Source organism: Brachypodium distachyon, chromosome 1 (genome assembly GCF_000005505.3).
Source record: "Brachypodium distachyon strain Bd21 chromosome 1, Brachypodium_distachyon_v3.0, whole genome shotgun sequence".
Taxonomy (NCBI): Eukaryota; Viridiplantae; Streptophyta; class Magnoliopsida; order Poales; family Poaceae; genus Brachypodium; species Brachypodium distachyon.
The window spans coordinates 72,156,339-72,184,056 of NC_016131.3; the positions used below are offsets into that span (position 1 = coordinate 72,156,339).

Genomic DNA, 27,718 nt, shown 5'->3' on the forward strand with positions numbered 1-27,718 from the left:
AGCAAAATATTCCATGTTGGTTTAGCTATCCGGAAGGACTTCTACAACATCTCAGGAAACTTAGTTTTAGGTTCTGATAAACATGGAGACAAAGCAGGATAGAGAACTTAACAAAGAGATGCTGTTCTCTATGTGTATGGGTAAACATTTTTATTTTTTAAAATATGATCCTTTATTAAATTAAAAGAATTAAGTTCATTTTCTATCCGACTTCCAAAAATATGGTAAGCATTAACGGGGATTATATTTTGATGCCAAAAATCCAGAGAATCACGTCTGAATTTGACCGGAGGTGCGTGTGCGCGCGAATCAGATCGTATCAAGAGTACAGAAGCGAATACAGAGTGGGCGGAACTGTCCATCAGACACGATAGCGCCAGATCAAGCGGAGCTCCCCCACAAACTCCCAACTTCCAAATAATCCCAGCTAGTAGCAGCGATTTGGATTTTGCACCGCACCAGCCAAAACCCAAAGCCGCCGCCGGCGGAGACAAAGACAAGCACGGAGAGAGAGCCAGAGAGGCGATGGCGACGGCGGCGGTGCCCTCGGCGGGGTACGGCGCGGACGGCGTGTACCGGTCTCTACGCCCGGCGGCGCGCATCGAGTCCAACCCGGGCCTGTCCGCGGTCGACCTCCTCCTCCGCCGCGCCGCCGCGTGCCCGTCCGCGCTCGCGCTGGTGGACGCCGCCACGGGGCACGCCCTCACCTTCTCCGGCCTCCGCTCCGCGATCCTCGCCTCTGCCGTCGCGCTCTCCTCCCGCGCGGGCGTCCGCCCCGGCGACTCCGTCCTCCTCGTCGCGCCCAACTGCGTCCTCTACCCGGTCTGCTTCTTCGCCGTCACCGCCCTCGGCGCCGTCGCCAGCACCGCCAACCCGCTCTACACCCCGCGGGAGATCGCCAAGCAGGCCTCCGACGCCCGCGCCAGGCTCGTCATCACCGTCGCCGAACTCCTCCCCAAGGTCGCCGACCTCCGCCTCCCCGTCATCCTCCTCGACGACACCGCCGCCAAATCCGGCTCCAGCGCCACGCTCTACTCCGACCTCGTTTCCGGCGTCGACGAGGCGGACTACCGCCGCCCACCGACCAAGCAGAGCGACACGGCCGGGCTGCTCTACTCCTCGGGCACGACGGGGGAAAGCAAGGGCGTCGTCCTCACGCACCGAAACTTCATCGCGGCGGCGACCATGGTGACCTCGGACCAGGACGACCGCGGGGAAGGGCCCAACGTCTTTCTCTGCTTCCTGCCCATGTTCCACATCTTCGGCCTCTCCGTCATCACCTACGGCCAGCTGCAGCGCGGCAACACCGTCGTCGTCATGTCCGGTTTCGCCCTGGACACCGTGATGAGCGCCGTGCAGCAGCACCGCGTCACGCACCTCTTCTGCGTGCCGCCCGTCATGATCGCGCTCGCCAAGCACGGGAAGGCCGGGAAGTACGACCTCAGCTCTCTCAAGTTCATCGGCTCCGGCGCCGCACCGCTCGGCAAGGATGTGATGGAGGCGGTGGCCAAGAACTTCCCGGACGCGTTGATTTGTCAGGTAACTGGGCACTTAGGCGGCAGTTTTTTATCTTCATAATATGCTGAATGATAGTACTAGCCATTTACTGTGTTGTGCTCCTGTTGCTGGTACGAGATCTTAGTTCTCTTGTCTTTTGACTTAAGTTTTGAATCAGTCAGAATCTTGTTGATATGATTCCCCACATTATAATGATTAGAACTTTGGAAAGTGACATTGGGATTGCATATTGAATATTTTGCCCTGCTAATACAATTTCACCAACGCACAAGAAGTATTGGCGTCAGAATGTCCTTATCTGTATGGGTTTGGAAGGACCACAGACTTTTCGGTCCCTTTTGGTTGTGCTTTTGTGGGTACTAGATCTCTTGCCTTTTCGCTTAATAGTTGAATCAGGTGATAAAGTCGGAATCTTTGTTGATATGACTCTCTACATTATAGTAATTATTAGAACTTAGAAGTATATAAAATATAAAACAGCTGCTGGACTTGATTTTGCCGGTGAAAACTGGAAAGTGACATTTGAATGTGAGAGATCGGAATATTTTGTCGTGCAAATACAGTTTGACCAAGGCAAAGAAGTATTGGAGTCAGGGTATCCATGTCAGTATGGATGTTACGTTTTTGCTAAACTTTTATGTTAGTGTATGTCCATTTGCAATAATTATGTGCTATTCCAACCTATAATTTCTAAATAGCATGGGAAGCACATCATTTATACCTTAGGCAACTCTGTTTTTACAAAATTCTGAAGCCACCTATGCGTTGTCTTGCTTATGCTAGTAGCCTTGGTACCTTGGGGTCATATATTATTTTATGTTTTGTTTACAGGCAACACGTTTATCTTCAGTTGCAATGAAAGTTTAACCATTTTGTTCCCATAGCTGTATAAAAGTACATGCTAACTAAGCAAGCTCTGTAGCCAATGTCAAAAACTATACCAAATAACTCCTTATGGGAGCATATAGAATTATGGCTTTATTCTCATGGTGCTACCTGAACAAGCTTAAATAGTTCATATCTCAAATTGTATGGCATGTTGTGCTCATCTGGCAGGGTTATGGTATGACTGAGACTTGTGGAATCATATCGCTTGAATACCCAGAAAAAGGACAGGTTCGTCAATTTGGATCAACTGGAACACTTGTCACTGGAGTTGAAGCAAAAATTGTTGATGTAGAGACACTAAAGCATCTGCCACCGAATCAACTAGGAGAAATTTGTGTCCGAGGACCACACATAATGCAAGGTAAGGTTTTACTCATGGGCGCTGTCTTTTCAGATCAAACATGAGTTTATTCCAAGAAATCGTGCGTCATTGGCTTGATCAACTATTACATAATACCAAGGTCAATGTAATGATAATACCATGGGTACCGATTGATAATATTGTTTCTTTCATGTGATTATTGACAATGCACAGTCTACCAATGCCAAATGATTTTCTTTTAACAGGAAACATAGGGACTACCAAGCAGTTCTATTTATATTGCTAACTATGTTTTCACCATCAAGAAGTTCAGAAACTTTCTAATGTATTCTGTCCTAAAGGGACCATAGGCCAGAACTCCTCCTTATTTGATTCGATTATTTGTAGGATATTTCAACAATGTGCAAGCTACTGAGTTTACAATCAGGCAAGGGTGGTTACATACTGGTGATCTTGGACTCTTCGATGACGAAGGCCAGCTTTTTGTTGTCGATAGACTTAAAGAGCTGATTAAGTACAAAGGTTTCCAGGTAAATAATTTGATATCTCTTTGTTGTATGTACTTATATACTTGCTATAATTTTGTGAGTGAACAGCACTTGGTACCTTGTATACCTCATCAGGTCCTTTCAACTAATGTTTTCTTCTACAGTAAAAGAAACATTTTACATCATGAAACTAGTAAATCGGTCTTTTGGTCAAATGATAATAGAAGAGCTTTTTTCTTGCTTGAACATACATCATACTTTGTCCTCTTTACAGAAACCTCTCTTTTTTTTTGTTTACTGTAGATTGCACCTGCTGAGCTTGAAGGATTACTTCTATCTCATCCAGAGATTCTAGACGCCGTCGTTATCCCGTAAGTCACACCTCCTAAAATTTAAGTGTTCCTATGAGTGAATTGTCACAACCTTCTCGTTTTGGACTTATTCTTCTTCTGCCGTTTCTTATCTCTTATCGCTGACCTCTGTTTGTTTCCAAGGTTTCCTGATGCCGAAGCTGGGGAAGTTCCTATTGCATACGTTGTACGGTCACCTGACAGTTCGTTAACTGAAGTTGATGTCCAGAAATTTATTGAAACGCAGGTGAGGCCAGCTTTGGACCTTCATAAATTGTGACGGTACTGTAACTATTTTACTAACATGAAACAAATCCCATATAAAGCATATCCATACACCGATGTCAATCAAAGAGGGAATATCAACCCGTACGTACAGACCCAACCATCTTTGACACCATCACTAGCATGAAACAATTATAACCCATTGAATGAACAATATTATGTTACTTTCTTCACAATGGAATACTATGTGCCCTGCTCATGCACTTTTATCTTTGAACTTGCATTTCAGGTGACGTACTACAAAAGATTGAAGAGGGTCACTTTCGTGAGCAGCGTGCCAAAGTCAGCTTCAGGCAAGATTTTGAGAAGAGAACTCATCGCCAAAGTCAGATCGTCCAAGTTGTAGTGAATCCACTTCTACTCCGATTTCAGAACAATGCCCTCCTTCTAGATTCTTCTAAAGCGAAAACTTCACAGTTGTGCAATGTTTAAGCTTACAAATTCCTTAACAGAAACTCATTTGCGGCTTTCACTTCTGTGTACTTACTATGCAACCACAAATTTCAAGCATCAACATTGTTTAAATGTACAAGTGTATACTTGCTATCTACTCACTACTATACAACGAATTCAGATACGAATAATATGAACGAATGGGTAATGACTCTATGTACTATGGCAATCTATCTACTCATCGATCGAATGCATTTCTACTAGTTGTAGTCATACGACTAGGCATCCTCGTCCCCATACTCATGCATCACGAAAGTAGCTCCTGCAAATCGCGCGAAAAACCGTACTGTCATTTCAGATTTTTAACTGAAACGTAGAGCCAAAATTTTGCCCCGGATCGCTTGGGGAATGACCGGAATTGCTTACCTGTGTTTGTTGAGGCAAATGGGGGAAGAACCGGATGAGCAGTGAAGATTTGGGTGTCAGTTGCTTGGGCTTCTTCTTCTTCTTGGCCGGGAGGAGGAGACAGAGTTAGCAGAATCAGTGGAGGATCGGTGTAGAGCATCTTCCCGTAGCACCTCTCGAGGGTCCCCTTCTCGAACTGGAGACAGAATGTCCTGGAGATCGAATCAACGATTCCGGTGAAGCGTTAATTAGGGCATGTTTGGAAAGAAGGTGGCTTTCTGAAGAATTTTGGTATCTGGCTCAAATTCTGACGGTGTAACGAACGAAGCTGATAATTTTTTGTGGTAATTAGCTACTCGTTTAATTAGTACTATGTGGTTACCAATTTACTTACTTTGGTGTAAAATCTGTGCAGCGCTCCCATCGGCGGTGCCTCCCCGGGGGAGCACGCTCGGCGCGGTATCGGTGGGACGAAGACTTGACGTGGATCTTCAAGGTGTCGAAGCGGGCGTGGTCGAAGCAGGCCTGCATGAGGCGTATGTTGGAGCAGAGGATGTCGATCCTGGCGAAGCCGCCGTGGCGGCAGAGCTCGCAGACGATCCTCCGGGGCTTGTTGTACAGGAACTTTGCCACGATGTCCACCTCATCTGTGCGAGCGATCTATGCCCATTAAGTACACACACAGCAATCAATCAACACTTACCAGGCAAGAACCGGAAGAAGAAGAAGAAGAAGATGATACTATGCATGTGGTCATTTATATACCTTGTGTGGGCCGAGCTGGAGGGCCCGGACGGCGAGGCACCGGGGCTTTCTCCGGACCTTGTTGCGGCGGAGGTGGTCGTCGAGCCAGCTGGGGCCGTCGTCGTCGTCGTCGTCCTGGCGGCAGAAGGTGGCGTGGGTGAGCACGCCCCGCATGAACATGACCAGGCGGAGCAAGGAGTCGCCGATCTGGAGCGCCGGATGGTGGCGCGTGACGTGCGTGTGCCACGGGCCAGGCGACCGCGTGATGGACTGCTGGTACGGCTCGCCTGCTTCGTCGGCGGCGTCCGTGAGGACGGCGTGCTCCGACGGCGGCGGAGGCATGGCGGCAGCGGCGGCGGTGAACGTGTACTAGTCCGTAATCTAATCTAGCCGTGCCGTTAGCGTGCGTGCGTGTGTATTTGCGCACGTGCAGGCGTATGTATTTACGCACGTGCGTGCGTCGGTGCGTGGGTGTCCAGCGGGTGCACGAGCTGATGGGCGTTGTGGAGCGGGGTAGCCGCGCGTGCGGGGCGGTACGGGGCTCCGGTGTCTGCCGCGTGTGCCGTCAAGGTTCCATCGCGGATGGGTGGGTTCCGTTGGATTGGGGGCTCGGCTCGCCCGGTCGGCCGAGGACAGATGCCGCAGCGTGGGTGCGAACTGGGAAGTGCGCGCGTCGATCGGCGGAACAAATTCCTTGATTTCATACTGCAAATTTAAACAGCACAGTCCGTGTCTCGATGCAGATTAGGTTCTGCATCGCCGCCGCCTCCCCAATCTGTCCGCCCTACTCGCGAGCTATCGTCAGACCTTGCGGCGGGGCTTCCTCGATCGTCTGCCTAAGAGGAGAGCCTCGATTCGACCAAGGCTTTACCAAAGGCACCGCGCCTCTTGTCGTCAGAGGCGTGAATCAAAATCCGAATCTCGAACTGTGAGACGTACTGTAGTAGATTCATGTTATACCGTGGTTATTATCTTCGGATTATTTTTTGTGAAAATAATAATGACGGTGCACTCTATCTAGATACGAGTGAATGGCACCCCCGTGCCGTGCACCCGATCCCCTCTTTGATTCACAGGAAAGGAAAGACATATACGAATAGAAAAAGAAAAGACAAAATTGCAACATAGAAAAAACCTACTGGAATTTGATCGCACCAAAATTTGTTTGATTGAACATAGAACAAACAAAAAGAATTCTAACAAGAGGTTGGAGCGGATGGCAAAAGTTCTTATGAAATGTAGTGTATATGAATCATTTGAAAAATTCTCCATGGAATTCAATTATACAAATCATACAACCCATGTAGAAACAATTCTTAAAGGATTCAAACCCTCCAAAATCCCACAGGCTGCAAGTCACATGAAGATTTTCTCAACAAAGAAAAAATAGTTTTGCTATGGGGAGTTATCTGTTTTTAGTTAGAGATCATTCGACCTGCTGGCTGTCGGATCTTAATCCAATGGCAACACATGAAAGAAAAGGGAGCGGAGATGGCACCCACAAACGTATCTTAATCCAACGGTTCTGAAATTTAAGCATCGCTTAAAATCAGGCGACCGAGGCCACACCCAAGAAAAAAACCGTATGATGTATATTTATCTATCAAGAAGAAGTAGTACACTGTATGATGTACTATATGATTCTGTGTACATAGATCAGAAACGTAAACGAAAATGATACATTTTTATTCGGCGCCCAATTAAATTGAGCAGCCAAAGAACAGTAGAACCAAACACGATGACGAATTTGACCGGTCGCTGTTAAAAATTCGACACGGCGATAATCAGCTGCAAAATCAAACCTATTACTAGTAATCCCAAAATTAATCAGCCGTAGTACGTAGTCCTACCACTGTACGTACGTCGCTCGTCCCTTCTACGAACAAAACAAGAACGCGCGAGAGAAAGAAGAAGGAAAAAAAAAAAGCAAAACTGCAACTCGATCGAGACCCATGGCGGGGCGGCGGCCGGAGCGGAAGGAGACGTACGGGGACGACAGCTAGTACCGTAGCAGCAGTAGATCGAGCGCGCGGCGCGGCTTTCTTTTTTTTATCAAAATCCCGCCGTGCGTACGTGCAAGACGGCGTCTACGTACTTAGCCTCCGCCGCGGAGCTTGAGGTGGCCTTTCCCCTTGTGGTGCTTCTTCCCCTCTCCGGCGCCCTTCCCGGCCGGGGCGGCGCCGCCGCTCCCCGCGCCTTTCTCGGGCTCCAGTGTCCCATGCGAGACGCCATCCGACACGTGGGTCCCGCCAGCCGACAGCCCCTCGAGGTCCTCCGGGTCCACGGAGCTGATCCGGATCACGGACGCCCCGCTGTCTGCTGCCACGGGGTTGTTAAACTCTGAACAAGTCTTCCTGATCTCGCCGTCTTTCCCCGTGATCACCTTGAGCGCGCTGAGCTTCTCCATGGACTTTGCAAAGAGCGGCACGAACTGGTCGGGCTTGGACGACATCTCCTTGATGATCGGCATCGTCTTGGAGTCCAGCCCCAGGAGCCTGTCGATGGTGAGCGGCATCTTTTTCGCCAGGACAAGATCGAAGTAGCTGCCGCCGTCCACCACGTTGGGCGTGGTCTCGTCCATCTTCACCATCCCCGTGTCCCGGTTGGGCCCATCGCAGAGCTTGCTGATGGCGGCGTGGTAGCCGGGCTCCATGGGCGTGGCGTCGGGCTCGATGAAGATGCACCGGACCTGGCCGATGCTGTGGCCGCCGGCCAGGAGGGCGACCATTTCCTCGGCCGTGAAGCCCTTGTCGACGAAGTCCATGATGAGCTTCGGGACCGGGATGTCGGGCCCGGGCAAGTTGTTGTCGGCTTCCTCGCGGTTGGAGACGAGCGAGTCGCGGCGGCCTGTGGGGAGGTCGTAGGATGGCCCGCCGGCCAGCTTGACGGCGTCCCGGGCGCTGAGCGCCACGATGTCGGCGCAGGAGACTGTGTTGGGGCACTTGGACTCGAGCTCCTTCTTGATCTCGTCGATGATCTCGAAGCCCCGGACGGAGATGTTGGGCCCGGCTTCCTTCTCCGCGCTCTGGTTCGACAGCGGGTCGATCAGGATGGACGCGTCACAGCCCTGCATGCACATTGTTCCAATGCAAAATGTCCATGGATGGATGGATTGTTCAGATCAAGAATAATGTACACAATACACATATGGGATGTACGTACATTGGCGAAGCAGTCGTGGAAGAGGAGGCGGAGGAGGCCGGCGGCGGTGCCGGGCTCCTCCTTGATCTTCTTCTCGATGGTGGCGGTGACGATCTTCTCGGCGTCGGGGCAGGAGGACTTGTAGAAGTCGAGGCTGAGATCCCCCGCGGAGGCCAGCGGCGCCGCGGCGGCGAGCAGACCGAAGACGAGGAGCAGGCGGCGGGCGTCCATTTGGTGAGAGATCTCGTACGTATACGTGCGTGCAAAGGGATCGAGCTCCCTCCTCCTCGCGATGCAGTACGGGGACCCAGGGCCCGGTCGGGGGCCGCGCTTAATACCGGGGCGGTCAACCGGGGAGCCCCTGTCCCCGCGCGGCGCGGCCAGGGCGCGCATGCGTGTGGGTGGCTCTCCTGACGCCTCCGGGGGTGTAATAATAGGAGGAGGCTTTCCTTCCCTTCCGTTCCCATGTCCCCAGCTCTCATCTCGGCATGCAGCATTTTTCTCCGTCTTCTAATTGTGTTGCCGGATAAACCTACCGTTGGTCTTGCATCATGAAAAAAGCTCTTCTCCCACTAGTTTTATTTCTTCATTCAGAGAAATAACATGGAAACCATTACACGCGCCAAAAAAAGGCAACAAGGATGCACTCGTGTTTCCTGTTCCGATGGCCACGACTCGGATATTCTAGCCCTCGCCAACGAAGAACTGACAGCAGAAATTTGAATCGCCGCCAGAGGCTTTAAACAGTGCAATAACCACCCGTCACGTGGGGCAAGATCGAATAATACATTTGTGAAAATGTTTGTGCACCGAAACAGACGATGACCATGAGCCATTTGTAGAAGCTGTTCAATTACTACGGAGTAGGAAATAGAGCATTACAATGGGAAAACATCCAATTCTAAGTTGTTCCCATGCAACTTATTTTTCGCAGTGGAATTAATTTTGATGTGATGAAGGGACTTTTTTCTGTTCAGTGAAACATGTCCAACCAAAAATGTAGAATTGGAATATGGATACAAAGCAATTCCGATAGACAATCACCATAGGTGTGTGTTTTAGACTGCCCTTTTTAATCGGGCTTTCTTATTTTATCGCCAGAGTATTCAACAGACCATAACAAATTAATCGACCTTGAGAACATGGCGGCAGGAGTTGAATGAATTATATACTGTGTTATCTTTAGCTTTAGTGGCAAGCGAGTATCATGCCGATCCTCGTATTCCTGAGAGGTCAGGTTGCATTGGGACCTCACATGCGTTCACAATAATACTGTCCATTTAATCAATGCCCCTGCACATCTTTTTGTCTCATTTGGCTAGTTTCAATAACACGCAACATGTAGCGTTGTGCGACACAGAGCAAGTAGATAGAAAAGCAGATCACAGAACGAAATGCAAAATCTAAAATACAAATGCTTGTGCCTGGAATGCAACATGCTACTGACAAAATATCAAAAAATAAATAACCACTATTTTACTATATGCTCTGCACAATTACATGACAGCGATACGTTTTTCTCAACAATGAGAAGGAATGGATTTAAAGCCGGTTAGGAGCAACTCAGGGAGTAGGAGCAACTCAGGGAGTATTACGGATCAAGGTCAACCCTCAGACTACTAATCTAGTGCAGAGCTAAATCAGATCAAGCTACTTTTCCCCCTTTGCCCAATAACTTACAGGCTCTTTACATCAAAAGGGAAAACGGTAACGGTAAACCAAACAAACAACAATGGCGATAAACAAACGCCCTAACACTAGTGCTCGTGCTTCACGCGCCCTTTCAGTATTCCTGGAACAGGGGGTGAGCTTGGAAATCTAGCTGTACCATTATTCGCCATTGCAGATTGTTGTAACTGATCCCAATAAATATTTGCCATGCTTGAGTCCTCGCATCCATTTAATCTTGGGTCAGGAGTGCCATCATTCTGTTCTTTCCCACAGGAGTTCATTGCTTTTAGCACATACGAGTCATCATGCAACTCAAATGGAGTGCTGCGGTTTACAAATGCATGCATGCATGCAAAAAATAAATAAATCAGAACAGACCTTGTGTTGAATCCACAACAAAGTGAAAAGAAGACAATAAGAATTTTTGCTAGTAAATTGGAAGACAATAAGAATTGTTGTCTTACGTATTAAAGTCAAAATGCACCAGTTGCATATCTTCTGAGATCTCAACTTCAACAGTTGCATGAGGCCGTGTCTGCATGATAAGAAAAAAAATGTATGTCCATAAGGCAGAATTGTAAAATAAGAGAACGAAGGATAGAGAATTTGAAAATTATGCACCTGGATCAGGATAAATGGCAAGGCCACTCCGCCAGAAGGAATGTTTCCTGAACCATACATCCCTTCATTTCGGTGTATTAAGTTTTGCATACCTAGATACTTGATATGCCAAAAACATCCATAAATATGTCAGTCAAAAATTTGTCCAAGAGATAAGAAATTTTGAAAATAGGAATGATCAACTCTCAAACAAAACGAACAATCCATGGGAAACTTTTTCTATTCCAACATTAAAACTTAAGGTGGGCCTTTGTAGTTTGTACTACCCTTGTTTAATTACGACAAGGGTTCACAAAACTGAGAGGAACTGATCACCTCCTACCCTGGAGAGAACTACATAACTGTCAGAAAACAGCCATGCATACAAACAGTTGCTAAAAGATTGGGACATCTCTTTAATAGCATGGACAACATGAGTTAGTAGCTAGTAAAGAGAATGAACTGGGTATGCATCATGAGACAATGGTACAAAAGTGCTCTGTTATGTCAGTAGAGCCACATGATCTGAAGACTACTGTACCCGATAAGGTATTAGCTCTAACAAGCACATAGATCATTTCATACATTTCATTTGACATGACCAAAGAAAAACAGGTGAAGTCATAACTCTTACTTGGTCTTGTAGCTCCTGCAAATAAGCACTTTTCTTCTCAATCCTACCTTTCAGCCCCACGAGCTCTGTCTGTAAAAAGGCACAAACAGATGAATAGAACTACTAAAGGTGTATCGTACGCCAATAATTATAGGAAAAGAAGACAAAACCTGCAGTTCTTCAATATCATTTATACTAGTCCGAGGCAAGCCCTTCCACTGTATTTCCTTCTTATCTTTGGATATAATGTCCATAGCCATCAGAACATTCAATGCATCATAAACCCTTCTTCGTATGTTTTTCTCATCATATTGTTGCTGCATTTTTAGATACAGTGAGCACATACCCAATTAAGCAAGCAAGCAATTAATGCAAAGGGGAATTCATATTTCTTAACTGCATTGGGATTATCAGGATCTGGAGATTCCATGTTATTATTGGGATCCGCAAACTCCGCAACAAGTTCATCTGCCACCTAACAAAAATAGGCCAAACGTATGAACTCGGGAATTTTATTTTCCCAACAATGATATATCCTAATGATTTCAATCAACTAATGTAGAAACAAAGATAGATATGTCAATACTATTGATGGCACAGGAAGAACAGAACGAAATAGTATAGGTCTCAACAGTTTTAACTTTTAAGGGACTCCAAAGTCCAAACATCAATATGAATATATTGAAAGGCAGGATGTTCATATAATGCATAGCAGTAAGAGAGTGTATTAACTAAGGATTATCAAGATTACAATGAACAGTATCACACGTATTACCAGTTTCACGACTTCCATCACAGCAAGATCTTAGCAGTGTGATACTGTGATCAAATGGTGGTGTTAAATATGACGCGGAAGTGCGATTCACATTTCATGATCACAAGTTATGGTACAAAATATGGCCACCAGTTTGATTAAAATTAGTAGGATGAATGAAAAGCCCTCAAAGCCAGTTACAAATGTAATATAGGGCTTCATCGATTAAACCAGGTGGAATACAAAAAGGTCTGGCTCAATGTTTACTGGCTAGTTCTGCCCTCTACTGTATAGAGAACACTGTTATGCTTTGCATTACACATAACCCTAGTCCCTTTTTAATAAGTGATATAATTTACAATCATAGAGCAATGCGAAACAAATATGCAAAAACAAATAGGGTTGCAATACAGCGGTGATGATTTAGTTTGCGGTTTTGCACTTCAGATATAGCAACAGCCATGCAGACTACATAAATAATGACAACACAACAGAAACTTGAGCTAACAGAAATAATAAAGCACTAACTTCATTGTATGTTGTTCTCCCTTTACTTTCAACTTTCTCGCAAACTGCAAAATAACAAACAGAAAACATTATGATACCTACTATATTAGTAGCATTAAGCTCTACTCGCTAGTCAGCACCTCTAGAATAAATAACAAATGAATGCCAATATAACAGAAACAGAAAACAAATGGAATGTTAGCTCATTGTTTGTATTTGAATCACGCTGTATGGATAAATTGTATATTTGGACATGACCTTCGGTAATAACCATTAATGCGACTGACCTTTCATACTGAACTGTCGCAATCCCCGACCACCTTTATCAGGACCAACTGCTGATGCTCTTCTCTTTTTCTTCTTGCTGCTGTTTTAAAATCACTTATTACATATGCACTAGACTAATATAAACCAACTACAGAAAGGATGACTAGAAGTAGCTATTTGAGCAATGGCACAGTCCTAATTCTTATAGCTTGCTATTAACTATAAGGTGGGAGACAGGAATTATCCAATATTTGATTATTCAAAGTAAATAAGAATATATATCTACAGAAACTCTGTATAGCACCTAAAAGCAGTAATCATCGTAGACGAATAGACAGGACAGAGCAGCAAATTTGCACATTAACTTTACGGTGCTTCGTTATACAGTCTAACTCCGAAGGCCAGGAATCATACGACTTGTATTTTTAGTGGACCTGCATCAGCCTACAAAATAAGAGTTGGATCTAAGATTTGACGCTTTGGGCTAGGCAGATCTGCAGGACGTAATTCGCAGAACAAACACGAAGAACTCTACGGATCAGCATACACGTGACAAGCATCGACTCCGATCTCAAAGGCTTCTCTCGAGGAAAAAACAACTTGGACATGCAGCGGAACAGATGGAGAAACAGGCAAGCCCAAGCGAAACGACTTCACAAACCTCACGGGAGCCTGCGATGAAGGCGCGTCGTCGCCGTTGATGTCGAGGTTGTTGAGACGAAGGAAGGTGCCCTCGCTGGCGGGCGTGGATGCCGTCGCCGCCGCCGCTTCGGGGGTCGGCCCCGTGCCGGTGGCGGCGGGGCCGTGCTGCTCGCTGCGGCCGGACGGGGAGCCGGCGCTCCCGCCGCTGGTAGAGGCGGAGTGCGCGCCGCTGGAGGGCGGCGGCGTGCCCAGGGGCGTCCGAGCGGCGGACGGCTGCGGCGGGCGCGGGAAGCTCGAGGCGCCACGGCCGCCGTCCTCATCCGTGCGGTGGGCGATGCCGGAGACCATGGGGGTGGAGATCGCGCGAATCGGATACGCGGAATTGGGGAAGAGCTGGAGCGTCGAAACCCTAACGAGGCAAGGAGAGGAGAGGGGGACAAAATGGAGGGAGAGAAGGAAATCGTCGCGAGAGCGGGGAGAGGACGCGAAGCCGAGCCTTATTTTCCCTCAACGTTTTCTTTTTGTTTTCGTTCGGTTTTACGGGATTTTGGCGGCTGCGGGGGTGATCTGAACTCGAGGGCAGGATGGTCATGTTTCACGATAAAAACCGGACTTCTCTGATCCCCCGCACGAACTGAGTTTCGCAGCCAAGGAAGAAAAAAAAAGTTTCGCAACCAAGAATATTTTTTTCTTTCTCTTCTAAGTAATGTAATCCCTCCGTCCCTTATTAAGTGTCATAATATTACATGTATCTAGACGTATTTTTTATATAAATACGTTCATATTTTAAACAAATTTGAGTCACTTGATATGAACGGAAAGAGTATTCAAAGTAGTCTCACGTAACATTTCTAGTGTCAAAACATACGTTATCAAACACATATTAAAATTGTTCTCTGGAGGTTAGGGAGTTCTTAGATTTATGAGACCTTTGGTAGGAGAAACACTTCTTCAGTGGGTTGCAGTAAAAAAAGATACTTCTTCAGTGGGACAGCCTGAAGAAGCTGTGTAGTATGTTTTTTCTGACCGAAATAAATGACTAAGTTCTATTAAAAACTTGACACTAAAAATCTGACTGAAAGAGGTAGATTTTCAGTGAATTCTTTGTACAGATTTTTGAAAAGGGCCCAGATTCCCTTTTCCTTACTAGTTACCGTGGAGAGTTAAATTGCCGCAGAAAATTAAAGTTTTTATCTGGCTGGTAAGTAGGAGGAGTTAATAGAAAATACAAGAGGCAAAAATCTTGATAAACTAATTTCCCATGATGTGGTTGAAATGCAAAATTGTAACACATCAACTAAATTGCTTTGAAAGGGCAGACGGCCAAAAAAAACAACAGAAAATAAAAAACTAAAACGACATGCATTTTTAAACGGAAGAAGCATGCTACAACACGAGGATATATGCTACTCCCTCCGTTCCATAATTCTTGTCTCAAATTTGTCAAAAAAATGGATATATCTATTTTTAAAAAGTGTCTATACATATAATATTTCGACAAGAATTATGGAACGGAAAGAGTACTAATATATTCATCAAAAAGAGTACTAAACAATCCTAATGCACTCCGATTACAAGTGGAGGCACGATGCTTTCGAAAGATGTGTTGTTGAAAGATAATCATCATTGGTTAGTGGAGAGGTTGTACCTTTCTTCCACGTCCACGGTGATGAAACACTAGTTTTGATGTCACGTGTGTCTCTTAAGGAGAGGCTATAATCTCAGGGATAGATAAATGTAAAGCCGATCGAAAGCTAGAAGACATAATCGCGGTGAGCAGCGACGGAGGCAGGATTCCATTCAGCACAAGGCTATTGCTTAAAATTACAAAAATTATCTAACAAAAGGCCCGGGCTGAACCTTCCAATCATCAAATTTAACAAAGAAACAAATTCTACGTCCCTGGCGGTGAGGACTTTGTCTTTTGCACGCGGTACGTATGTGTGTGGCGCGGGGTCGGCGTGGGCATGTACACAAGCAGTGTCGCTGGAAGAAAAAAAGAATGCCAAGTAAATGCAGGTCTTCCTCCTGTAGGAAACCGGTCAGACACTCCCAATGCATTGTAGTACACTGTATTATACTCCCTCCGTCTCATATTAATTGACTTAAATTTGTCCAAATATAGATGTATATATGCATAAAAAACGTTTAGATACATGTAATAAAAAAGTCATTTAATATGGGACGGAGGGAGTATGCATTAAATACTTGCTTAGATACAACTCTCACAATGCTTTGTATCTTAGTTTTGTACTTTCTCCGTCCAACAAAGGATGACTCAGCTTTGACAAAATTTGAGTGTATCTACAGACTAAGTCATGTCTAAATACATTTAAATTTTGACAAACTTGAGACACTTTTTGTTGGACGGAGGGAGTATCTAAATATGCTTTCACTTATTATGTTTTGGGAGAGAGCAATTATGAAATTTTTTGGATTTCACGCTAAGAGTTGTATCTAGATTAAGACACCATGACTCTCTCTTTCTTTATTAAATCGGATGTCACATCAGATTTTTACTTACGTGGCATACTTAACATACGGTACACCTTTAGAAGTCTCACTCCGTCCCATTTTAAACGACTTTTTATTACATATATCTATATGCTTTTAACGCGTATACACTCATATTTGGACAAATTTGAGTCGTTTAATTTCTAAAAAAAAAATTGAGCGAGTATGCAATACTGCCTCGTGGAACATTCGAGAAACGCAAGCAGCCGGTGACAGACAGGTGCATCCAGAATATCCTAGTCCCATCACCAAGCGCACGCAGATTTCTTTTCCTTTCCCCAGAAAACGCGCACGCAGATCCAATTTCATTATGGCCCGCATCATTGTCGGCCTTATTGGGCTTGGGCCGAGAGCACTCGCTCTCTGCTCGCGGCTTCCGCGCCAATTCCAATTTCAGAGGAAGGAAACCGGTCGGAGAAGTCTTTGACAGAATAGACGAAATTCATGCTGGCGTTTATTTCTGCTCGGCATACATCTCGAACCGAGTAATCGGATGGCCCTTACAGAATCCCTTCTTCTACATCACAAAAGGCAACTCAAATCGTATGGATGGATACGGCAGAAAGGAAAATCACCGCGTGAGCCAGACGCCCAGACCTCCGATTCCCTTGTTCACCTTGGCTTCACATCACAGAATCCTTTTTTCTTTTTCTTTTTTGCGCAACACATCACAGAATCCAAACGGCTATAGCTGTGCTGATGCTAATGCTATCGACGACCCGTTCGCTCTCGCGCGAACGATACTTACAAGGACAGTGACAGCGCGTCGCCGTGAGAGAAGGTCTCGAGGACGGGCTGTGACGTATCTGCCCAGTTGAACCATTCACATTCTGGCAGTGACAACGGTACTCACCACCAAAGATGTTGATTAAGGAGTGAAGAACAAACTTCATAGCGTTTAAATCACTTCCCGATCGGACGTGAAAACGAGTTATATAATTATTCGTGGTGCGAAGATCCAAGAAAACAATGAATTTGCTAACCAACATACATAAAGGAAGAAGATAAAGATGAAAGACGTACGCGTGACAATTGACAACAAAAGGCTACACCGTGTAGATAGATTTGCCAAAAAAGACATGTATAGAAAGGTATTTCACGCGCGCGCCGTGGTATACAAGGCATTCGAAGGCACAAGATCAAGCCCAAATTGCCTTACGGCACCACCGGGAGCATCGTCAATATCCATCCACGCGCAGCGCTGAGTGCTGAGTCGCTGACGCCATCCCGACGTCCGCGGTGACCGCAAACAGCACAAATCCCCAGCCGCAAACAGCAGCGGGCAGCCAGCCAGCCTGCCCAGAAACTACCGACGCCCCGGGGGAACTCAAGCGGCGCCACACTCCGACGTGGATACGGATCAGCCGGCCGGGACGCACCGCCTGACACCTCGGGCCCCACCCACCGGAAACGAACGCGCCTTCCCTGGTTCCCTTTCCTATTTATCTCGCCGCCCCCCATCCATTGCCGTTCGTTTTCCCTTCGTCAAACCCGCAGCAGCACAGCAAGAGAGAGCCACACGCACACGTGCGGAGACCGAAGAGTCCAGAGCCCCCCACATACACAGCCTTGCTAGCTTCGTTCCGTCTGGTCCGGGTTCCTCCATGGGAGAGGGGGGAGAAGGAGAGGGGAAGAAGAATGAAGCCGGCGAGACGCCAACGCCACCGCCGCCGGTGGTGCTCGGGATGGAGTTGCATTGCGCCGGCTGCGCCAAGAAGGTCCGCAAGTCCATCCGGCACATGCCTGGTAAGTCTCCACTCTCAGCTCCTTGGCAATTTTGGCTCAATTTTGCTAAATTCTCTCATGGGAGAACGCATTCTGCCTTCGATTTGTGTCTGATTCGGTGGTTCTGGTTTACAGGGGTGCTGTCGGTAGTGGCGGACGCGGCGGCCAACAGGGTCGTGGTCGCCGGGACGGCCGACGCGGCGGCGCTCAAGGCCCGGATCGAGTCCAAGACCAAGAAGCCCGTTGAGATTCTCTCCGCCGCCGGCCCCAGCCCCAGCAAGCCCGCCCCCGCTGAGCCCAAGAAGAATTCCGACAAGGGCGTCGTAGGCGACGAGAAGAAGAATCCCGACAAGGACGGCGGAGGGGATAAGGTCCAGGCCGGCAGCTCCCAGTCGCCACCGCCGCCCAAAGAGAAGGAGGAGAAGAAGCAACCGCCCGAGGAGGGGAAACCCAAAGAGGTCGGTACACAAGAGGCAATCCCACACCCCACGCAATACTCTCCTCCTCTGATCTGCTCTGCCCCCAACCACTCTGTTCTTCCCACCGACCTGCAACTAACAATGTCTTTTGGTCCTTGTTGCCCTGTACAGGCGGAGACCGTGCTGCTCAAGATCCGCCTTCACTGCGACGCCTGCGCCGACCGCATCAGACGCCGCATCTACAAAATCAAAGGTGCGATCTCGGACTTTTAAGTGCTCCTCCATCGAATCCGTACCCTGCTCTGCAGTTAATTTTGTTCCTGGATTCAAAATTGACTCTCTTTTGGGGGGTGGGGTTCAGGTGTGAAGGATGTGGTACTGGATGGCAATGCCAAGGACGAGGTGAAGGTCACGGGGACCATGGACGTCGCCGCCATGGTGTCCTACCTCCGGGAGAAGCTCAACCGCGCCGTGGAGGCCGTGGCGCCAGGCAACAAGAAAGACGCCGGCGCCGGCGGCGGTGATGACGACAAGGGCTTGGACAAGAAGAAAGACAAAGCGGCCGGCGGCGACGAGGTCAAGAAGGACAAGGGGAAGGGAATCGAAGAAGTGGTCGGCCCGTCCACGGCTGCCGCCGCGGCGTCCATGGCGCCCGCGCCGGCCGCGGCGAGCACGCACCACGTGTCGCCGTTCGGCAACGTCGCGTACCCGCAGCCGCAGGGTCCCCCGCCCAGGGGCTACTACAGCTACTACGGCGACAACAATGCTAACGCCGGGGGCTACTACGGCCAACACCCCAGCTCTGACGCCTTCGCCGGCGGCAGCTACTACCAGCACCCGGGTGCCGATGCCGGCGCCGGCAGCTACTACCAGTACCAGCAGCATCCAAGCGCGGACCACATCCACAACCCCCAGCCGTACCCGTACAACTTCGACATGGCGCCGGCTCCGCAGATGTTCAGCGACGAGAACCCCAACGCCTGCTCCCTCATGTGAGCTCCCCGCCGGGCACCCGTTCCTCGCATCAGAGTTCATCAGAGACGACGTGCTTCGCTGTGCCCGGGGAAAGAAAAATCTGACGTAGTGCATAGCAAATGAGGAGTAGCTTAATTTAGCCTTAGCCTTAGGCGGATCGGAAGCGCATCCATGGCGCGTGCTTCCGATCAAATTTTGCTTAGCAGTTTTCAGTTTTCACCCCCTTCTGTTTCTGCGCCCTGAACTGAACATGTTCAGCTGTTCCTGCCGCTTATTACATTGGTTAATTAATTGAATTTGACTATTTATAATCAACAAATGAATCGGTCAGAAAGTAAGTAAGTGCTAATTAATTAATTAATTGAATTTGACTATTTACATGTTCAGCTTCGTACGTCGACGTTGAATTGGACTGGGGCAAGAAATTCTCCGGACGCGGGCGGACCGGCGGAGCAGAGCACATTTAATTCCTGAACCGGCCGCCTTTGTTGCTGGCGAACGAACGATCTGGAACTCGTCGTGGCGGCAAATCCGACCTTGTTCTACCGTATCCGACGAGGCGCCAAGCCGGATTGGACAGCGACGTCGCTCCAGATTTTTATTGTTCTCCCCCGGGCGCGTGCCTTTGACGGTATTCTGTGCTTACTATACTCATTTCGTGTGTTAACGACGGTGCTGTTATGATATTTTTCTGCTCTATCTATATGTGCTAGCCTGCGCAACCTGCGACAAAAAGATTATTGCATTCACATTCTTTTTTGACGTTCTGGGACGATGACAATTGACACATTAACGCGCCGTAGAATCCAAAGGCATTTTGGATTTTTTTTACCGTTTTACTACGTTATCTTGTGAGAAATCCTGATTTGGTTTGGCTCGAGACCATTTCCGAGAAACCGCAGGTTAGGTTAGGTACGCCGGATAGCGAGCTGGTGCTGCCTTTTTTTCTCATCTACCTGGACTGACTGAAACGTGAACCGAGAGTCTCGCTTACGGTTTGACAACACCTTGGGGTTGGGGGTCGTATATATTGACTGAAGAGTATCGACGAATAAATCCTCGACCTTGAGCAAGGCGTACGTTATCCGGAGGAAGGGACTTAAAAAAAAGTGGTTCGGGGCGGGAGTTTACGTCGTTTTGGCCCACATTTTGCAGGCTTTTCCACACGTTCCCGTCGCAGGGCAGCCGCTAGCAGTTGCTGCAATTCGCAGGGCGGGTAGCACACCGCTCTTCATGCCGAATTATAGACAGAATATTACTCACGTAAGCAAGCAGCTCATCGTCCCTAATTAATTAAAGACAAGAACGAGTTATATATATATTCGAGGAGAACACAAAACCGCATCGTTTGGGACGGTGCGGCCAAATGGATGGAAGGGACACGCTTGGCATGGAACGGATCGAAAGAAATAAAATACAGCCGCTGTGTTTTGTTTTGTTTTGTCCATACGCATTTGTCTGACCGAGAATATTCTCCCCGTCAGCAACATGTCCTACGTTGCAACTTAAGGATGATTAGTTTCTGGAAGTGTTGGGTAGCGATGGATAGGGCCATGATCCGAGTTTATTTTTAGTTAATTGAGTCGGTGTTGCAGGGACGGTTTGGTTCGTGCCGCTAAGCTGTATATGATTGCCGAACTTTATTATATTAACGTGTGTCTCGCCGGTTTAGGAAGCCGGGGAGAAAAGTCTGCGAAAATCATTTTGACTGGATTGCGAGATCGGCCGTTGGGAATTGAAAAAACTTGGAATGTGCCTTTTTTTTAAGTGATTCTTTTGCTGCGTAGTAGTAGTTCACCGTATTTGCATTGCGGGGACTCATGGTTCAGTTCCGAGGATAGGGTTTTTTTTAGGAAACACAGGACATACACAAGCACTCACACGCACGTATACTCACCCCTATGAACGCACGCACGCACGCATACTCTACCTCTATGAGCATCTCCGAGAAACTGAGCCACCGGCTGATCATTTTGAGATTGACGAAGTCACCACAGGCGCCTCGTAATTGACGGGTACGCCACTCCCACTGAAAACACAACGCCGGTTAAAGTCTGAAATAAATCTAGAAAATACGAGCACCCATACCAAATCTGAGACTTGAACCTGTGTTGGCGGTTCCACCACAAGGAACCAACCAACTAAGCTAGGCTCAGTTCGCATTCTGAGGATAGGGTCGCCATCTCATTTTGGTGATTCTGCTCTGCTGGTTCAGGACTCGTGGTGGTCTCGTGGGTGACAGACGGGGGCACAATGCTCGCATAATCAGGAAAACGGCAGGAGTAGGTCAGGTTTTGGATAATCTGTGACCTCAGTTGAGCTGCCAATTAAATTAAGGGTTTGATATCTTTGACGGAGAAGATCACACAGGTTAGCAGCAACCGACCGGCCGATCCCAATTCCCATCTCACAAATACGGCCATGATTTGATTGAAACCGTACGTGTAGTTGCACAAAGGGATGCCTTATCTAGTTTATCAAATAGCCGTACGCGAAGGCGTGAAGCACATTCCTGATCGCTGATCACATGGCAAATGCATTTGAATTGGAACTTGATCCGTGTAAACTCCCGCGTAAACTGAAAGTCAACCTTTGCACTGTCCCTTTAACTTTGCCTTTGTTCCTTTTTCTTTCCCTTTGATTTTCCCGGTACAAAACGAAAGAACCTGTCAAGAGGGAAACATATAGGGCAGTTTCTTCCGGCAGCGGGCCATGCACACGAGCGGCCATTTGCACTGTCCCTTTAGTCACATGTTTGGGACTCCTTAACACTGCCTTTTGCCACCCCAAACTTGTCATCTTTCTGTTGCACATTTCCCTCTGCCAGACTGCCACTAAGTTCTTGGTGCCAGCAGGGTCTGGTGAGAAATGCCACATTTTTGGTTCAAGTGTCCGGCTAAAACTGTAGGTGGCCTGGTAACTTGCAAGGAAGGCCAGAATTTGAATGACTACTGATGCACTGCATACTAAAGAGCAAATTACAGTATAGTTACCTGCTACCAAGTCACCAAGAACAAAAGCTTCCATTTTTTCCCTGTCGTGTGTCAGCGCCAGTTTGTTAGTATTGGATTTACAGCACTGTTGCACTGGCCATAATGAAAGTAAAAGAAAGAAAAAAAAAGTACTTTGAGGAAAGATAAAAGATAAAGTGCCTTGCATCGGACCACATCTCATTGACATTTCATATCCCCTCCTACCGAATTTACCCTAACTTTGCAATGCACTCCGACGCTCTTTTCGCACATGGCTGCATACTTTGTTCCATTCCACTCCACCAGGATAACCACGAGGACATGCGGACGAAGGCACGCATCCAACCATAATTACTTCTCTGTTTCTTGCAGAAGTTTCGTCAAGTTTGCAAGAAGTTTCGTTGAGCAAATGGTTGCAGGCTTGCAGAGATGAACAGGAAAAAAAGGCAATGCGTGCTGCACACCACGCACTGCATTCTCAAATTTGAATCTTCAATCAAACAAGAAAGATTGATGTACTCTATCCGTTTCATAATTTTTGTCTTAAATTTATCAAAAAATAAATGTATCTATTCCTAAAAAGTGTCTAGATGCATGTAAGATTTCGATAATAATTATGAAACGGAGTGAGTATTTTTTTTAGACATCTACAGACGCAATATTTCCATATTGACATCCCCATCTCACGGAAGCAGGCCCAGCCCATCCCTGGCTTGATTCACAAGTACTGTAGTTGTGTGAGACTTTTGTCTTATTGGCCCAAGACTAATCCACATGTAAAGCCCATAGCCCAGTCCATTTTATTCCGATAAATTAAGCTTGCAATTTTCCTTGAAACAAAAACCATGGTATTTGCGCCGTGACTCTGACAGATCGAGCCCAAGCGGCTAACGACTTCCCCCCTTGCTTTCCCCGAGCAGCAAAGCATCCGCCCGCCGCGTGCGACGCGACAGAGTCCGTCCGGATCAACGAACTCCGAACGAACCGAGGACAGCGGCACAGCGCAACCGCCGGATCCGCCCCCGCCCCTTCCTCCTCCCGCCGGCTACCACCGCTCGCTGCCTACGCGCCCGTGTGCCCTTACCCCTACGCCGGCGGGAAGCGCCGGCCATGGGTTGCTCCTCCTCCGTGCCAGGTTCGTGTCTCTCCCGGCAGAAAAGCATTGCCCCCTTTTGGAATTCGTTCTTCGCTGGGTATGTTTTGCTGTGTATAAATGATCCGCAGTGTTAGGTTAGAGGATTGATGCTCTGTGATGGTTTAATTCGGAACTCGATTAGTGATGATCCTGCTGGGGGTCGGTATATCGGGTCACGGTGTTTGCCAGGCCACATATTTTCTCAATTTGTGGGGTTTCGAGCACTGTTTACTCGCAAAATTGTTAGATTGCTTGGAACACTGTATCCGCGTGGTCCATGCAAACTGAAGGACTTTTTTTTTGCGGGTAGCAAATTGAAGGACTTTGTGGATGGTATGAGTGGGGTGTGGGAGAGTTTGCAGCATTGCAGCTAGAGCAGAAGAATTAATCACTTGCTCACTTTAGTGTCATGTGTTAACACTTAACAGACATCTACCTTTTATATGCAGCTAGAAGTACTGGAGGGCTGAACAATATCAACGATAACTCCACTGCTACTGACTCAAACGAATTGCGTGCCAAGGTACTTTCTTCTCTATTATTAATGTTTATTCTATGGTGATTTATTCCATCTTGCGTGGCTTGCGTATAACCGTATCAGCTCAAGAAACTACAACTGTGGTTTTGACTTTGCATGACATTCTTTTTTTGCGGGAAGACTTTGCATGACATTAGCCAACATTTAAGCCCCACTGTTCGGTAATGTAGGCTGGGATGTCCATATTTGCCTACATGAGGGCTCGGAAACAGAGTTCCAAGCATACTGGAATTGTGTGCCATCTTGAGGTCTGGATAGCCTCCTTATGGGGACTACCGGACTAGTGCATATGACTTAAATATTATGTAAAAGGTCAACTAAATGTTGGCAACTTTTTCTGTATGTAGTATGGATTACATCCCTTCAGTAAATACGGGATAATCTTCTTTTGGAATTAAATTATTTAACATTTTATTGCAGACAAGCTCTGTTGTACAAGTTTATACAATTTCTCATCTCTATTTCAATCTGAGATATCTAGGGTCATACTGCATAATTTTGCAAAAACTGCATATTTGGATATTTCTAGGGCTAATCCAATTAAACAATTGTGATCTGACCAATTCACAATTATTGTGGTCTAAGATAAATAATAGGGTAACACATTGGGGAAACACTGATGTCCATTGAAGCACGATATGACTATTTGTACACAGTGTCATTGCTAGCACCAAAGGCTTGTGGTGTCAGTCAGTGCTTATTAATGCATTAAGTACGTTGGTACTAAAGTGTAAACACATGGAAAATTTGAAGAAAATTTTGGACTACATGTGATGTTGTGTGACATCGCAGGTTACTTGTAGAGCCACCATTGTGGGTACATACTTGATCTCATCTTCATGTAGAAATATTTTAAATGAGGCATAATCCATCACCTTGGTGCTACATAAAGCTTGTTTGCATGTTCTCTACAAACTACATGAGATCTATCCAGACCATTTGTTAACTTTACATGTTTTAAAACATTCTAAAGAGTCATATTAATATGCAAAATTTTCTCATTTTATAAAAAATATATTGCATTGTTGTTGTTAGGAGAGACTGCTATGTGTTCATGCCATGGATGTGTTGATAGTGTGACAAGCCACCTAATAGAAGCAGACACATATTAATGCACATGAATGATAGGGTACTCCCTTCTCCATCAATTAACGCATTTATTGCATGGTTGGCCTTGCTGTCCACATCATGTTGTCTCTAATGATATTAGTTGAGATGGGCCACAAGAGAAACATAAATGGGTATAAACATTTTACTCTCCATAAGAATATGAGAAAGATCCATTGGCGATTGAGCATGATATCGCAGATTAGAGATTGATTAAAGCCGTATGCAAAAAATTTAGTGGTAAACTGATGACGTTCAGTTGGTAAGGCGCCAACTCCACGGACCAATAGGAAGCCTCTGCTATTTTTGTTGGCTTCTTGGCTGGCGAATGCTCATTATCCCACCTCTTACTCTAGGGGCAGCCATACCTTATGTGGTGAGGTCTCATTGGATGGTGATTATCTTATTGACGTTTTCGTAATTTTTATGTTGCAGTTAGTATTATTAGGAGATTCAGGTGTTGGAAAAAGCTGCATTGTTCTTCGCTTTGTGCGTGGTCAGTTCGATCCCACTTCCAAGGTAACGTACTGTTTTGAGTTTTGGGCCTTTTGAGCTGCAGATGAGAATGCTATCCTCCATAGATTTACTTTTTTCGAGTCACTTGAGCTGTAAATGAAAAATGCTATCCTCCACCTTAGATGCATTCGCTCCAGAAGGTCAATTGTTTATTATTTTCATTTTTTTCTGAAACAATTTTAGGTAACTGTCGGTGCATCATTTTTATCGCAAACGCTGGCATTGGAGGATTCAACAATAGTGAAGTTTGAAATATGGGATACTGCTGGACAAGAGAGGTACATATTTGGTGCTCTAGCTAACTTCTAATGCTAGATAAATAACATGTCATTGATGAATTCAAAGCATAGGTTTTTGTGCATGGTTCTAGTAAATTTTTGCGAGGTATGGCTCTAGTAATATGTACCATTGATTTTTTACATTTGATTCGTCTTAGTTGCACTCACATGCAATCTTTTGCAACCAAGGAGTTGCAACTCATGATATAACTTTTCAATTTCAGGTATGCTGCCTTGGCACCTCTGTATTACAGAGGAGCTGCTGCTGCTATTGTTGTCTATGACATAACTAGTCCAGAATCATTCAAGAAAGCACAATACTGGGTGAAGGTAAATTACCTTGATTCTCTTTTATCCTGATTTCCTTTTGGTTGATTCTGTTGTCCTTTCTATGTACTCAAAACTCTGCTCTAATAAGGTTTCTATTTAAAGGATTGCCCTTGAACTACATGACAATGCAGAAGTGAATGCAATTTAAGTGCTTGTGATTTACTTCTGCGTGCACCTTACAAATTTCAGTTCATAGATATCTACTTACTTGCTGATGATATACTGGATCTTATTGTTGGAATTCCGTTATGTTCCCCACTGTTCCTTTTTGGTTTCAGATCGAATGATGTGTATTCAACATTTCCTTTTCTGTTTGCTATCGTGCAGGAACTTCAAAAACACGGTAATCCTGGTATTATCATGGTTTTGGTTGGTAATAAAGCTGATCTACATGAAAGTCGAAGTGTACCTACTCAGGTAAGAAGTGACTCTAAACTGTGAAGTTGGGAAAAATACTTAATGTGCTTAAAAAATGATATTGATGCCATTGTGCATTTCTGAAGGAGGCACAGGAGTACGCAGAAAAGAACAGTATGTTTTTCATGGAGACGTCAGCAAAAACAGCTGATAATATTAATCAATTGTTTGAGGTATGCCCTCCTAGTACATGAGGATACTTGTTTTCACATAATTTATGAGATGAGCAGGAAATGACTAAAACTAGCAATTGCTATTGTAACTGCTAATAATAGTCTTGAACTTCCTGAAAAGTCAACTTCTTTCATGTATCCACGTTACAGGAACTGCATCAGAACACCAATATCCATCCACAATCATCTCATTTTGATATGCATATTCTCTGTTCGTTCTCCGCACATAGTACCACCTGCACTTTTCTTCTTCAAATCCTTCCCGTATGTTTAATTGTTTGTTTACACTTCATATTTGTACTGCTACCCATTGAATGTTTCTTGCCACCATCCACCTAACATGATCGTGTTCCTGGGACAGGAAATTGCAAAAAGGTTGCCGAGGCCAACGGCGTCTTGATAAATCAGCTCTGGTGTTTATATATTGAAGAGTGGCAAACACAGTTTGTAGGTTGTACCATGTAGTGGATGTAAGCTTCGAGGTCAGTCCAGACGTATGACCATTGCTTCAAGGCTGTGATAATGTAAAGAATTTTTCCATTGTGTTAGCTGTATTGCACAAATAAATTGTGTTAACTGCGGGAAGATCTTTGTTTTGCTTATCCGGAGGTGATCCATAGCCTAATGGCGAAGCTGTTCTGTTTGTCCATAACAAATAAGTGTCGGTTATGCGAAAAAGCCGACCTGCTGCTCTTAAATACAGGTAATTCCATCCAAACACATCCAAAAGAGCAGGCGAAACTTTTGCACTTCGCAGGAAGCAGAATTCGCCATGCACTGGGTTACAGTGAAAATTCAGGACAAGAGCTCGAGTTTTCTGACGTCGCGGTTGTTTGTTCTTTCAAATGGTGCTTGTTTGATTATACATTTAAACTCTGACATGACTCAAATGGAACTCCGAGTCAGATCTTTTTATCTGTGGGACTGGAATCCTTCGACGTGCGTCAAGGTAACGTGGGGCAAGTTGTTAAGGGGAACCATCTCCATCACTATGTATCCAAGCAAGCCCAATAAAAAGTAATTTCAGAAGA

General features: G+C 46.2%; 6 protein-coding genes across 7 annotated transcripts; 3 read left to right on the top strand and 3 right to left on the bottom strand.

Annotated features, from left to right (window-relative positions):
* The first annotated feature begins 328 nt into the window (after positions 1–328).
* Positions 329–4,435, top strand: LOC100845934 (4-coumarate--CoA ligase-like 1). Its single transcript, XM_003558739.4, has 6 exons — positions 329–1,539; positions 2,575–2,767; positions 3,116–3,258; positions 3,520–3,587; positions 3,711–3,813; positions 4,081–4,435. Exons 1-6 carry the CDS (start codon positions 526–528, stop codon positions 4,195–4,197), a joined length of 1,638 nt encoding a protein of 545 aa, XP_003558787.1. The 5' UTR covers positions 329–525; the 3' UTR covers positions 4,198–4,435.
* On the bottom strand, positions 4,335–6,496 carry LOC104582431. Its single transcript, XM_014897918.2, has 4 exons — positions 5,415–6,496; positions 5,044–5,309; positions 4,671–4,861; positions 4,335–4,566 (listed from the first exon to the last, which is right to left on the bottom strand). Exons 1-4 carry the CDS (start codon positions 5,733–5,735, stop codon positions 4,523–4,525), a joined length of 822 nt encoding a protein of 273 aa, XP_014753404.2. The 5' UTR covers positions 5,736–6,496; the 3' UTR covers positions 4,335–4,522.
* A 469-nt stretch (positions 6,497–6,965) lies between these two features.
* On the bottom strand, positions 6,966–9,324 carry LOC100834380 (peroxidase 44). The gene is made up of 2 exons (XM_003562023.4): positions 8,556–9,324; positions 6,966–8,460 (listed from the first exon to the last, which is right to left on the bottom strand). The coding sequence occupies exons 1-2, from the start codon at positions 8,925–8,927 to the stop codon at positions 7,489–7,491; spliced, it is 1,344 nt and encodes a 447-aa protein (XP_003562071.2). The 5' UTR covers positions 8,928–9,324; the 3' UTR covers positions 6,966–7,488.
* Positions 9,325–9,985: 661 nt separating this feature from the next.
* Positions 9,986–14,101, bottom strand: LOC100821858 (transcription factor-like protein DPB). 2 transcript variants are annotated; one of them, XM_003558745.4, is made up of 9 exons: positions 13,608–14,101; positions 12,967–13,043; positions 12,701–12,744; positions 11,816–11,893; positions 11,589–11,735; positions 11,440–11,508; positions 10,827–10,925; positions 10,670–10,740; positions 9,986–10,529 (listed from the first exon to the last, which is right to left on the bottom strand). In XM_003558745.4, the coding sequence occupies exons 1-9, from the start codon at positions 13,934–13,936 to the stop codon at positions 10,292–10,294; spliced, it is 1,152 nt and encodes a 383-aa protein (XP_003558793.1). In that variant the 5' UTR covers positions 13,937–14,101; the 3' UTR covers positions 9,986–10,291. The 2 variants fall into 2 exon arrangements, with proteins under 2 accessions (XP_003558793.1, XP_010229197.1); XM_010230895.3 differs by having other exon boundaries at positions 12,967–13,046.
* Positions 14,102–17,507: 3,406 nt separating this feature from the next.
* LOC100834682 (heavy metal-associated isoprenylated plant protein 3) lies at positions 17,508–19,540 on the top strand. The gene is made up of 4 exons (XM_010230896.3): positions 17,508–17,848; positions 17,963–18,285; positions 18,418–18,499; positions 18,608–19,540. Exons 1-4 carry the CDS (start codon positions 17,707–17,709, stop codon positions 19,240–19,242), a joined length of 1,182 nt encoding a protein of 393 aa, XP_010229198.1. The 5' UTR covers positions 17,508–17,706; the 3' UTR covers positions 19,243–19,540.
* A 3,534-nt stretch (positions 19,541–23,074) lies between these two features.
* On the top strand, positions 23,075–27,312 carry LOC100822166 (ras-related protein RABF1). The gene is made up of 8 exons (XM_003558746.4): positions 23,075–23,328; positions 23,778–23,851; positions 25,409–25,492; positions 25,673–25,767; positions 25,992–26,097; positions 26,425–26,514; positions 26,601–26,687; positions 27,049–27,312. Exons 1-8 carry the CDS (start codon positions 23,304–23,306, stop codon positions 27,085–27,087), a joined length of 600 nt encoding a protein of 199 aa, XP_003558794.1. The 5' UTR covers positions 23,075–23,303; the 3' UTR covers positions 27,088–27,312.
* The last annotated feature ends 406 nt before the right edge of the window (positions 27,313–27,718 follow it).

Excerpts from the sequence above, each read along its gene's own strand:
- LOC100834682 (XM_010230896.3), top strand. The coding sequence starts at position 17,707 with ATGGGAGAGGGGGGAGAAGGAGAGGGGAAGAAGAATGAAGCCGGCGAG. Across the intron at positions 18,286-18,417 it reads AGGAGGGGAAACCCAAAGAG|GCGGAGACCGTGCTGCTCAA; the intron begins GTCGGTACACAA and ends TGCCCTGTACAG. Across the intron at positions 18,500-18,607 it reads CCGCATCTACAAAATCAAAG|GTGTGAAGGATGTGGTACTG; the intron begins GTGCGATCTCGG and ends GGTGGGGTTCAG.
- LOC104582431 (XM_014897918.2), bottom strand. The coding sequence starts at position 5,735 with ATGCCTCCGCCGCCGTCGGAGCACGCCGTCCTCACGGACGCCGCCGAC. Across the intron at positions 5,310-5,414 it reads TCCAGCTCGGCCCACACAAG|ATCGCTCGCACAGATGAGGT; the intron begins GTATATAAATGA and ends TAATGGGCATAG. Across the intron at positions 4,862-5,043 it reads TGCACAGATTTTACACCAAA|GACATTCTGTCTCCAGTTCG; the intron begins GTAAGTAAATTG and ends TTCGATCTCCAG.
- LOC100822166 (XM_003558746.4), top strand. The coding sequence starts at position 23,304 with ATGGGTTGCTCCTCCTCCGTGCCAG. Across the intron at positions 23,329-23,777 it reads TTGCTCCTCCTCCGTGCCAG|CTAGAAGTACTGGAGGGCTG; the intron begins GTTCGTGTCTCT and ends TTTTATATGCAG. Across the intron at positions 23,852-25,408 it reads CAAACGAATTGCGTGCCAAG|TTAGTATTATTAGGAGATTC; the intron begins GTACTTTCTTCT and ends TTTATGTTGCAG.
- LOC100845934 (XM_003558739.4), top strand. The coding sequence starts at position 526 with ATGGCGACGGCGGCGGTGCCCTCGGCGGGGTACGGCGCGGACGGCGTG. Across the intron at positions 2,768-3,115 it reads AGGACCACACATAATGCAAG|GATATTTCAACAATGTGCAA; the intron begins GTAAGGTTTTAC and ends GATTATTTGTAG. Across the intron at positions 3,588-3,710 it reads CTAGACGCCGTCGTTATCCC|GTTTCCTGATGCCGAAGCTG; the intron begins GTAAGTCACACC and ends TTTGTTTCCAAG.
- LOC100821858 (XM_010230895.3), bottom strand. The coding sequence starts at position 13,936 with ATGGTCTCCGGCATCGCCCACCGCACGGATGAGGACGGCGGCCGTGGC. Across the intron at positions 12,745-12,966 it reads GCGACAGTTCAGTATGAAAG|TTTGCGAGAAAGTTGAAAGT; the intron begins GTCAGTCGCATT and ends GTTATTTTGCAG. Across the intron at positions 11,736-11,815 it reads ATCCTGATAATCCCAATGCA|CAACAATATGATGAGAAAAA; the intron begins GTTAAGAAATAT and ends CTAAAAATGCAG.
- LOC100834380 (XM_003562023.4), bottom strand. The coding sequence starts at position 8,927 with ATGCGCGCCCTGGCCGCGCCGCGCGGGGACAGGGGCTCCCCGGTTGAC. Across the intron at positions 8,461-8,555 it reads TCCACGACTGCTTCGCCAAT|GGCTGTGACGCGTCCATCCT; the intron begins GTACGTACATCC and ends ATGTGCATGCAG.